Genomic DNA, 12488 nt, shown 5'->3' on the forward strand with positions numbered 1-12488 from the left:
TGAATAAAGACGATGAAACGTGTTTTCCATGAAAACCTCAATTTGGAATTACTATTTCCATGTAAACGTGAAGGAGAAAACTTAAAATCTGACTTATTTAATTCTGAATAATTAACTCCGAATTAAAAAACTGATTTTCCAATTGTGGTGGAAACTAGAGTTGTCACCCATCCTGTTTTTCCCAGAATTGCCCTTTTTTCACCAGTTGTCCCAGGAAAATAGAAATCTCTCCTGTTTTTTGGGGAAAATGCAAAAACCTCATTTGGTTTCCTTCGTTCTGTAGTCTAGAAAGGTCCCCCATGCTTATTAAGTTATTCACGACAAATAAACAACTTGTCTCTCCCACTTTGTAAAAGCCATTTATTTTACACAATGCTGAAACCAAACCACAACTAATCAGCAAAATGGTGTACTTAAGATTGTACATGTTTTATACAAACTCAAAAAAGAAAACAAAACATGGACAAAAAGGGTAAAAACAAATAGACTGAGATCAGAGCAACACCACACTGGTGGCTTCATCATTGCTAACCTGCTGCCATGCTATAAATAACTCTGTAACAATCTCATGCAACCAACAACCCCTCACAGCTAAGGAGATGCCTTTGTCACAGTAAAGTGCCTTTTATCCCAAAGTATGTATACCCCATTTACATTGCATGATACAAAACTTCAGACATTTCCAGTTCAAACACAATAAGGATAATTAAAAGGAGAAACAGCAAGCACATGCCGAAAGCTGGAAAAATATTTGAGTTTTGTTTTGGCTTCTAGCACAAATTCAAATTCCCTTTAGTTTGATTTGAAACAATAAGTGATTATTTATAAATAATCACAACTTTAATGATGATCACCAGACCTTAGGACACATCTGTGAAATACCTGAAACACTAGTAAACTACAACACCATTTATGACACTGAATGTGTTCAAGTCTTTAGCAACCGATAAGGCATGAGGGAGCAATGGCTCAAACTCTTACAACTTTAAGATGCATAGAAGATGTAATATGAGAAACAGACAGTGTTAAAGTGAGCATTAGACTGTTTCGTTTTCCAGCAAAGGAGACAAAACACAACCTATCTTTGAAATAAAAAGTCAAATATTGAGCTAACAAAGCATGCTATGTGGCACTTTATAGTCAATCTTCAAGATCTTGCATCTGAAAAACAAAAACATAAAACCCTCCACAGTGAAAGAGGGTGATGACAGCTCAAGCAAAGTTGTGAATTTGTGTCCCTTCTTGTCCCGCAAAATATAAAACAACTGCACAAACAAGTTCTACCCCTAGCATTGTACGTTCCAAATAGACTGCAGAGTTATGTTAGCGGTGAAGTAAACCACTGGCCTACAGCAGATAGATTGGATTTGAAAGTCATGTCTACTGTTTTTGGAAGCCCATTTATGACAGAAAGAAAACACAAACAATAAAACAGCACTTAACCATTACACTCGAATACAATTTCATTAAGTACTAAATGGTGATTTTTGAATCCTACAGTCCAAATTGTGTGGTGCTATATAGAGCTGGGCGATATTGAAAAAGATGTTATCACAATAACATTTTTCATATCAGTCAATATCAATAATTTTTACAATAAATATGAAACCATTCTTTCATATCATTCTAAAGGCAGATTTTTTTTCTCCTGAGTGAAAGTTGAAGAAACCAGACGGTTTGTTAGCTTGTATCTGGGATTTAGTAGTCTAGTACATAGCCAAAATATCTTCACTAATGAAGTTTAGTGGCCTTTTTTGTCCAGCATGTTTTCACTCTGCTTTGAGCTGGTAGGTTTTGCGTTTTCTTCAGTGTCGCTGTCCCTTTTTCAGCTGTGTTTACATTCCGTTCCAAACATCTATAAGCCTGCCTACCTCTTACCCTGCGACATGATTGGCTGTTCCATGCCGACTTCTTCTTCTATTTAATGTTGGGTGGGAACTAGCGTTTAAGACACACTAGCACCCCCTTCTTTTCCAGTGGTTGGGGGGTGTAAATACAGGTATAAATATATCTATGTTTTATCATACATTTGATATATTTATATTGTGAAAAATAATATCACGATAATTATCATTATCGTTTTATCGCCCAGCCCTAATACTAAGACACAGTGGATTTAAAGGATAAGTTACAATTATGACTCAAATATTTGTAATTCAGTGATATTTTTTATCACTTTTAGTATTTTTTTTGCTCCTCTTTCAAATCATTTCATCTGATTTTTCCTTGCAGGAAGGATAGGCAGAGGCATATCACAACTACAGCAATTGAAAATAGCCTGCATAATATATTTTCCATAGACAGAACCACACATCAAAGTCTGCATTGTTGATGAAAGGTCTAAACCTGACGATACTTTTGTGTTCTTTGGACTCATTTGGTCTGAGATACTTTAAGTGTTTGGGATGAAGAAGTAGAGAAAATGAGTTGATCAGACCTGAACTTTGATATAAAGCAGTGCTAGCTCTCAAACAATGAGGTCAACAGTTTGCATCACATTAACAGGTGAATCCAACATGAAGGGCAAGTTACAGGCTCATGTTGGAATAGGTTGTAGTCATGTATTCACTGCAGTCACACTCTGTGGTGTACAAACTGTAACTGTCCGGTCTAACTGCAAAGAAATCTCTCTAAATAAAAGCCTGTTGATCAGTGAAGGTGATGCAGACTGTTGTGATATTTACTGGCATGACTTCTCTCACTCGGCACAAGCGGCAGCTGTAATGATGTAGCAGCAGTGAGGCACAGCTCAGTGTGAGCTCATATGATGATCATAATATCATGTATTCATCATCATCACTATCATTAGACCAAAGTCACATGGCATGAGAAAAAAATGCTCTCGCTCTCCTTGTTCCTCCCTCCCTTGTTGACTGTGTACAGCACTGTCGTCCCCTCTCCAGCCCTCTGTCCAACGGGGATGTGTCAGGTGATGTGAAGTTACTCATCGTCCCATGTTTGTTGTAGCAAGAAGTTAGCAGCCAGGTTCTCGTTCTTCTCGCAGGCAAAGTAAGCCTGGATGACTAAGCCTTCAGGGAAGCCCAGTGCTTTTAACTGGAACACAACACGTTACATGATTAGGATACAGGAATAAACTGACATCTAACAAATGCTCCTGTGGTACACTCATCTTACAGTTGTATTAAAAACACTGTTGCTGGATGTGTTGCTACATGTCTACTTACTTATCTCAGTGGTTTTCTGGGCTGTTAGACAATAGAGCAGTGGAAACAACAGGCAGTTTAAGAGTGTTATTTCTTGTGGCCCTTTACATTGATTTACATATTCTTGGTTTTGCATTTATATGAAATTATTTCATGATGGATAAATTACTTTTTTTTGCTTTGAAGGTGCAGTGTGTAGAAATGGGTATATTAGCGACATCTAGTGGTCCGATTCTAACCATTCGCATTACCTAAGTGACGGTGGCCGTGGAGGACCAGTAGCTCTCTCGAAAGTGGCAATTAGTCATCTGACATCGTGTTACCGTCAGACAAGAGACTAAAAGACATTATTAAACTATTAGAACATCCTCAGGTAAGTTGTAGGTTTATGTACTTGGGCTCACTATTTTGATCATGGCGCATGTTGTGCAGTTATCTAGACAATGAGACCGTTTATCAAGGATTAATACAGACACTGGTTACTGACCCTCTCAATGGCCTCCTTCTCCTGTGGGGTGACCTGAATGTAGTTAGTTTGTGGTGACCCCTGGGCCTCGGCGCCCTCCCCTCCCGTGTCTCCACCTCGTGGCTCATTCAGCATCTGCACAAACTGCTCCTGGTGCTGTGTGATTTGCTGAAAGTAATTAATATAAAAAATGTGAATACTGAGACATAGCTGATATACAGTTTCCCAGACCCCCAGCGTTCTTTCAATCTTTCAATACTTGGAAAGTCTTAAAAAAAAACGTGATCATGTTCTCTCAAAGTTACAACACATCTGTCAACAGTTTCTAGAAACACATAAAAAGTAACAGACAGACTTTATTCCTAGGCAGAAACCCACTGAGCATACTAGTGTGGTACCTGCAGCAGCTGCGGATTGTCTCTGCCCAGCTGCTGCAGCAAGGCTGGGAGGAGGGCTGGGTTCTGCTGGATGATCTGTCTCATCTGCTGGAACTGTGGCTGGTTCCTTAGGAACTCCAGAGGGTTCCCTGTAGTCGAGGAGCCTCCGCCAGCAGCTGGAGGCTGGATGGCAGACACTGACCCTGCTGGGGAGAGGATTAGCCAGGTAAAGTTGTTGTAAATGTTTAGTTTGATAGTTGTGAATTTCCAGGAAACAGGGACAATCCCATAACCTACAATCCATATGTTGTTAGTTTGAATTTTTTGCCACTTGTGCCTGCTTCTTCTTAGAGTAGGGAATAAAGCTGGTTGACTATAACATCAGTGAATAAAGCTGGTTGACCATAACATCAGTGAATAAAGCTGGTTGACTATAACATCAGTGAATAAAGCTGGTTGACTATAACATCAGTGAATAAAGCTGGCTGACTATAACATCAGTGAATAAAGCTGGTTGACTATAACATCAGTGAATAAAGCTGGTTGACTATAACATCAGTGAATAAAGCTGACTGACTATAACATCAGTGAATAAAGCTGGCTGACTATAACATCAGTGAATAAAGCTGGCTGACTATAACATCAGTGAATAAAGCTGGTTGACTATAACATCAGTGAATAAAGCTGGTTGACTATAACATCAGTGAATAAAGCTGGTTGACTATAACATCAGTGAATAAAGCTGGCTGACTATAACATCAGTGAATAAAGCTGGTTGACTATAACATCAGTGAATAAAGCTGGTTGACTATAACATCAGTGAATAAAGCTGGTTGACTATAACATCAGTGAATAAAGCTGGCTGACTATAACATCAGTGATGAAAACAATCTTAGCATGTGATCTTTTCTGCCCGAGCAACAAGGAGTTTACATTCTGTTGTTTGATAAGGAATTCAAAATGCAGCTTTCGTGTTAATGTTGTTTATACTACCATACTCAAGACAGCAAAGCATACTCCACCTGGTAAATTTATTTTGGGGGCATTTTTGCCTTTTTTAAATCAAACAGCTGAAGAGCGACAAGAAATGTGGGGAGCGGAGCGTGGGGGGTGACCTTCAGTAAACAGTTGTAGCTGAGAGTTAAACCAGCGACCACTGCGACAGGGACTATAGCCTCAGCACATGGGCTGCACAAGCTTGAACCGCTAGGCCAACTGGCACCCTCGTACAGGGTTATTTTTTCACCTATCATCTCTCTCTCTCTTATTCTCCTCTATCCCTCTTTCCAACCCCAACTCAGTAGAGGCAGATGGCTGTCTAACATGAGGCTGGTCCGGCTCGAGGTTTCTGCTTGTTAAAAGGAAGTTTTTCCTTGCCGCTGTAACTTGCTAAATACAACGAGGTGCAATGCTCATGGTGGATTAAGATTAGATAAGACTGAGTCCTGTCAGTAAGAGGCGGGCCGGATCGCATCATGTCTTGATGTTGGGTCTTTGGTCTTTTAATAATTTAACATAGAGTGGTCTAGACCGGCTATGTTTGTAAAAGCGTCTTTAGATAACGTTTGTTGTGATTTGGGACTACAAATAAAGTGATTGATTGGTTGATTGACCTTTCAGGTTATGCTCCCAAAGCAGGCTCTTTTTTCAGGTCCAATATGGCCGACAAATATTACACATTAGAACAGATGGAAGTTATAAATGAGTGCTCTTACTGCTTGGGGCCGCTGGGGCCGCTGGGGCCGCTGGGGCTGCTGGGGCCGCTGGGGTCTGCTGGGGTGCCTGGGGTTGCTGTTGTAGTTGTGGTGTGGTCAGGGCAGGGAGGCTGGATGGCACACTTTGTCTAACTGGCTCCTGAGGTGGTAGATCACTGGCCTCTGCTGGAATACCCTGCAGACCAAAAGTATTAACTACACACGTTAGAATATAGTCACAGACCGAGCAGGAAATACAGCACACAGGCTGGTTGGATACTCAATACTCACCATGAGCAGATATTCTACTGCTCGGTCTGGGTTGTTGTAACTGGCTCTGAGTGCATTGACTACCTGCTCCCGCTCGTAACCCATAGACATAATCTCTGACACCAGGTTTTCATAAGCTGGACCTGTCACTGCAGAAACAGAAAGAAAGGTGTGAAAGAGACCAGGGAGGTTGATGGAAAACATTTGAAACTAACAGGGTGTGTTGTACCTTTATGACACAGCAACTACATGTTGTACATCAATACTACTATCTAGAGCTGGGCGATAAAATTATAACGATAATCATCGTGGTATTATCTTTCTCAATATAAATAGAACAAATGTGCAATAAAATGTTGATATATTTAAACCTGTAATTACACCCCCAAATCACTGGAAAAGGAGGGGGTGCTAGTGTGTCTTAAACGTTCCAACCCAACATTAAACAGAAGAAGAAGTCGGCATGGAACAGAATGTAAACACAGCTGAAACAAGCAACCAGCTCAAAGCAGAGTGAGAACATGCTCGACATTTAAGGCCACTAAACTTCATTAGTTAAGATATTTTGGTTATTTTCTAGACTACTAGATCCCAGATACAAGCTAAAAAACCGTCTGATTTCTTCAACTTTTACTCAGGAGAAAAAAATCTGTCTTTAAAATGATATGACAGAATAATTTGATATTTATTGTGAAAATTATCGATATCGACTGATATTTAAAATATTATCGTGATAACATCTTTTTTAATATCGCCCAGCACTACTACTACCATCAGATTTATTTGTCCTAATGTGGCCATTGACACAGGTTCCCTTTTTCTTTAGACGTGATTGCATAACACATCATATTAACTAAGAAAAGCAAACATAGCTCTTCATCTATAAAAATCACTTCACAAAGAGTTGGTTTGGCAGATTAAAAAAAGTGACTGTAGAAAGCAAAGACACGGATGTCTTACCAAGAATGGATGCTGCTTCTTCAAGGAGTCCTAGCTCATCAACAAGGCTTCGAGAGAAATCGTAAGGAAAGAAAAAGACTGAGTGAATCAACTTTCCAAATCTCACATTACATTAAGATGCCTTTTTGAAAAACACAGCAGGAAGTACATGAAAGTCTGTGAGGCTGCATCTGGCACAATGGGCAATGACATTGACTTATGCACATTGATGATTAGCTGATATTATGTTTAGCATGTTAAATTAAAATGTAGAAATTGTTAGTGCAAAATGTCATCCTCCAACCTGGAAGCAGAGAGAATTGGAGGGGTGGCAGGTGGCTCAGTCTCAGGGTTTTCCCTTGGCTTCTCCTCTGGCTGGGAAGCAGGCGCTGGGCCGTCAGCAGGGGCCGAGGTTTGGTCTGCCTTAGCATCCTCAGGGGCTGCAGCAGGGTTGGAAGCCAGAGATGCAGCAGCAGCAGAGGCTGGTGCTGAGTCCGGGGCTGTGTTTGAGTCCACAGCTGTTGTTGCTGCTGCTGCTTTATCAGAGACCTGTGGCGTGTTTTCTGGGATTGTGGAAGGGGTTTCAGAGGCAGGCACTGACTGTGGGGCAGGTGTGGGTGCAGACACTGTTTGTATCGGTGTGGAGGGCACTTGCGTTGAGCCAGAGGACGATTCTTGGCCTGAGACTGAAGGTGGCACTGGAGCTGCAGCTGGTTGGGAATTTGGCAGAGCAGTTGCTTGAGGAGGCGGGGTCTGTTTAGGCTGGAAAGATATTTGAGCAAAAATGATTAGTGTTGTGGTTATGATAACAAAACAGATTGCTGCAATTGATTAAATTGACGTGGCTGATAAGTTTTAAGATCTAAAGTTCTACGTCATTGTAGAAAATCATGTCAGAAATAGAAACTGTTGCTCAAGAAATTCCTGAAAATAAAGCCAGACTGATGCTAAAAGGCCAGATTACAACCCTGAAGAGATCAATGTCTGACATGGTGAATCAATAACGTTGGTGGCTGGGAAGTGCAGTAGAAATTTAAAAAGGATAAAACACTTTTAGAAGCAATGAGACAGGCAGACTTAAAGACGTTTGGAAGGAAATGTAAACACAGCTGAAACGTGCGACAGCGACACTAAAGGAAACGCAAAACCTACCAGCTCAAAGCAGAGTGAAGACATGCTCGACAAGAAAGGCCACTAAACTTCATTAGTTACTATTTTTTGGCTCTTTACTAGACTACTAAGACACAGATACAAGCTAACAAACTGTCTGGTTTCTTCAACTTTCACTCAGGAGAAGAAAATCTGCCTTTAAAATGAAAAGAAAGAATGATTTGATATTTATTGTGAAAATGATCGATATCAACTGAAATTAAAAATGTTATCGGGATAACATCTTTTTCAATATCACCCAGCACTAAATATATTGATATCATAACAATATGATGGCATAAACGTACGTTTGCAGCCTACTCCTTAAGAAGAGACTCATGTCATATTGTTACAGCCTCCTTCTGTTGGTGTCTTTTCTGTACACGTTAAACTAAATACACTGAAGTTACAGCTGAAATCAGTACAATGTTGGATATGCCAAAACTGCTTCAAGTTAAAAGCCTGACAAGAGAGACGCCCCTCAGCTGCTTCAAGACTTTATGTGTAAACCAAGTTTTTAATATAACAGAAATCTAGACCAATATCACAAACAGAGAAGTCAAAGTGACTTCAATTAAACTATGAATAAAAACAGACTTTCAAGTCTGAGCAACAAAAGGTTGGTACAACATGACTCTCTAAAAAAACACAATCTGAAGAGACACTGACCTTGGTAACCATGACCACCACAAAGTTTTTTTCATCGATTTTGTAGTCTTTGAGCTGAGTGTCATCATTCAAGATTTTGCCTGAGACATGCAAGGAGAAACAAGAAATCAGAAAATAATTTTTGAATGTTTTGAACTACAAGTAAGGTAATTAAAAGAATTAAGAAATAAGACATTAACTTATAAAGACAAGGCAGCAGTGGAAAAGTCCTCTTCCCACTGCTGCAATTCTAGTGCAGTGACTTTTTGAGAACTTTGTACGGTATTAACTGTAACTTAAAGTCACAGTACATGAACAACAAGTACTTACAGTTAGCATTCATGGAACAAGGTGGGGGTCAAAATGTCAAGTAGAGCCCTGTTTACTAGTCCATCAAATGATGTTATTTACCAAGAAAAAAACTGCTGCTCTGTATGAATCAACAGCTGTTTTATAACTATGTTCCTTCTCATTCAAACTCATCGTTAGCTTATTTCAATAGCTAATCTACTGTGGCTATGAATACTGTCAAATGTAACCCTTGTTTCCATACATCTTTCATTAAAAAAAATCTTCCAATTTTCAAAACAAAATACTTTCTCTGGCCGTGGTTTAAACCAATATGATGTTTAAATGAGTTCTTCATCTATGCTCTCACCTGCATAGATGAGTTTTTGTCCTGCAGCTGGAAATCCATCTTTTCCTCTGTCCTCCTCTATTTTCTTCTTCAGGGCATCAACCTGACAGAAATGAACAGATGGATCATTGGTTCTGCATGTAAACACTGCATTTTAGAAGTGAAGGAACTTTGGGCGCCATTTGTCGAGCTGTTTAAGCATGCACCACATTGTACAGAGTCCTCGTCGCAGCTGTCGCTGGTTCAACTATCTACCTCAACCATTTGCTGCATGTCTTCCCCCACTCTCTGCTCCCCACATTCCCTGTCTCTTTTCAGCTGTCCTATCAACAAATGCAAAAAAGCCCAAAAATATAACTTTAAAAAAAGTAGTGAAAATGTTAAACACATTAAAATGTGTCCTGAAAATTACCTTGTTTTTTTAAGAAATCGTTACACTAATTTTAGGTTTAAGGTTAATGATGTACTGTTGAAATGTGTTGCCATGAAAACCTGGATTAAGCCACATCTGGTGGTCTACACCAGGGGTTCCCAAAGTGTGGGTCCGGACCCCCTGGGGGGTTGCGAGAAACAAATGGGGAGTTGTGTGATGTCTCCTAGAATGATTTCTTTTTTTTAACTTATCTAAAAATAGTAAATTTTACCCATTATAGTAAAAAATAATGACAAAAATAGTGGCTACATTTGAAATAAAACCTCAAAAATAGAAAATGGAATTAGTTTTCTGCCTTTCTTTGTTGCCAGATGACTCCTAAGTTTAAGGTTAGTGAACAGTTAATTATCAGAAGCATCAGTAGCAGTAGGTTGATTCATAACAGTAGGGCTGGGCGATAATTAGACAATGATAATTCTCATGATATAAATTTTTTCGATATAAATATATCAAATGTTCGATAAAAATGTGATCAATTTAAACGCCCCCAACCACTGGAAAGAGAGGGGGCGCTAATGTGCCTTAAACACTAGGTACCAACCAACATTAAAGAAAACTTCAAATCTACAAACAAAACATTCATTAAAATATCATCTTACATAAAAGACCTGCTTCTTGTTAGCACTGTCAAAAATGAGCGATTCAAGTAGTCTAGCAGAGAACTAAATCCCAGACACAAGCCAACAAACCATTTGGTTCCTTCAACTTTCACTCTGGGGCAAAAATCTGCCTTTAAATTTAAATGAAATAATTATTTGATATTTATCCTGATAATTATCGATACAGACTGATATGAAAAATGTTATTGTGATAAAATATTTTCAATATCGCCCAGCTCTACATAACAGCACAGGAAACACAGCCACATGCTCATATAGCTAGGCTAATTTTCTGCAGACCAGCTAAATGAAGTTATATTAAATCACTTTGAGGGACAGTGGGGGACGCCAGTCTTTGGCACCTATATTTTGGGGGTCTACTGACCAAGGTTTCTTTGTACATAGTGACATTCATACTATAAAAGGTAGATCTTTGCAGAAGTTTATTTTCTGTAAACTGGTAGATAATGTTGCTGTATCTATTAATGACTGGTTAATTACATTGCTGTAATTAATTTTCTTGTCCCTTAAACAAACTCTTTGAGTCAATGACCTTTATATCTTCAAATTTGGGATGACAGTGGACACAAAAAAGTGTGCTTGTCTTATAATTGTGCAATATGATTTTGTACAATGTTTGTGTATTTGTATGTCAGTAGTCAACTGTTGCATTTAGCACCTTTTTTCTCTCTTTGGGAATGTGTTTGTTCTTTCCCAGGATATATTTGTTTTGTGACTTTGGCCGGGAAGTATTTTTAGTAGAGCTATAACATAAATATAAAAGAATGTGTAATTGTGTTTTAAATACATCTTTGACCATAATGTCTCCCATTTTTTACATAATGGTATTAATATCTGAAAATATGCTTAATGCTTCATATTATTAAGTGTAGTGTAGATGACTTTTATTAACACATTTTTTTGCTTGGTTTCACCCATTATAAACTCCTAGGTGATAAAAGATTTAGAGTTAAAAGCATGAGAAGAACTTTGCTCTCGTCTGTAAACACTGTTTACCAATAAGTCTCTCCCTTTTTCCACATAAACACACACGAGGTTTAAAATATTGCATCGTCATTCATGCTTTCAAACTGAAACAAGTCAAACATTGTCAAGTTTTAAGAAAACATATGCAGCATTTCCGGTTTGTTTTTCAAATTAAAACTCTCCATTCCGGCTTAGCGTTCATAGAAATTACCTTATATTCAATTTAACAAGTCGAACGCTTTAAGACTATATGTATCCTTACTTCAAGGTCGTTTAACCAAAGTATTTTACAATCCTTGAATTATTTGTAAATAAATTAAAAGTGTTGCGCTTTTACCTTGAAGAGACTCAAGATCACTTCCGGTGTAGTGCGCGCTAACTCCGGCTGCGTTACCTCACATGAACTCATTTAATTACAGAGAGATTCTGCGGAATTGCTAACTTGTTTGACAACATATTCTTCACATTCACGTACTATGACTTTCCACTGACAATACATTGAACCTACTTCTCCCTGTATAGTGATGAGTAGCCTTTACAGCCACATTCCCTTATGCTATGGTCTATTCTATGCCCTCCCGGCCTGACCGTGTTTACTTCAGCCCCGTTAACTTCTACTCACCGTCAGTTCTGGGTCTATCTCTATTTTGAACGTCTGCTGTTGTAGAGTCTTCAGTGTTATCGTCAGCATCTTTCGACGCAGTGTCAGAAGTAGCTGGGGTCAGTAGTCAGTGTTTTCACAGCAGTTTCCAGACAGTAGCCCCTCTTTTTCGCACAGTATCTATTTATCTGGGTCTATATGTATGTGTGACTCAGCTGTCTCAGGAACCAGGCGCACGCTAAGCTAGGACGCCATCTAGGGCTGTGGGTAAGGTACAACACAGTGCTGCCTTCAAGGGCTGTCGGAAATATCAAAATCAAGCAGAGGTGAAATAGAAATAGAATGTACTTTATTAATCCCTGAAGGGAAATTCAGGTGCCTGGCAGATAGAATTATAAAAATCACATAAAACAAGTAATTCAGGTATCTGTCTGCTCATCTCCCATTGGCTAGAGAGTTATGAAGCCTAATGGCTGCAGGGATGAGTGATTTCCGGTATCTCTCAGTCCTGGAGCGCAGAGAGA

At 39.2% G+C, this 12488-nt stretch overlaps 1 protein-coding gene across 3 annotated transcripts; it reads right to left on the bottom strand.

Annotated features, from left to right (window-relative positions):
- Positions 1 to 343: 343 nt before the first annotated feature.
- Positions 344 to 12208, bottom strand: rad23ab (RAD23 homolog A, nucleotide excision repair protein b). Of its 3 annotated transcripts, XM_034676763.1 has the most exons (11): positions 11986 to 12208; positions 9366 to 9447; positions 8729 to 8808; positions 7215 to 7672; positions 6932 to 6978; positions 5993 to 6120; positions 5723 to 5897; positions 4029 to 4213; positions 3652 to 3798; positions 3186 to 3206; positions 2952 to 3054 (listed from the first exon to the last, which is right to left on the bottom strand). In XM_034676763.1, exons 1-10 carry the CDS (start codon positions 12052 to 12054, stop codon positions 3186 to 3188), a joined length of 1392 nt encoding a protein of 463 aa, XP_034532654.1. In that variant the 5' UTR covers positions 12055 to 12208; the 3' UTR covers positions 2952 to 3054. The 3 variants fall into 3 exon arrangements, with proteins under 3 accessions (XP_034532647.1, XP_034532662.1, XP_034532654.1); XM_034676756.1 differs by lacking the exon at positions 3186 to 3206 and having other exon boundaries at positions 344 to 3054; XM_034676771.1 differs by lacking the exons at positions 3186 to 3206; positions 8729 to 8808 and having other exon boundaries at positions 344 to 3054.
- Between the last annotated feature and the right edge of the window lie 280 nt (positions 12209 to 12488).

This window comes from Notolabrus celidotus, chromosome 2, assembly GCF_009762535.1.
Source record: "Notolabrus celidotus isolate fNotCel1 chromosome 2, fNotCel1.pri, whole genome shotgun sequence".
In the NCBI taxonomy this organism is placed as follows: domain Eukaryota; kingdom Metazoa; phylum Chordata; class Actinopteri; order Labriformes; family Labridae; genus Notolabrus; species Notolabrus celidotus.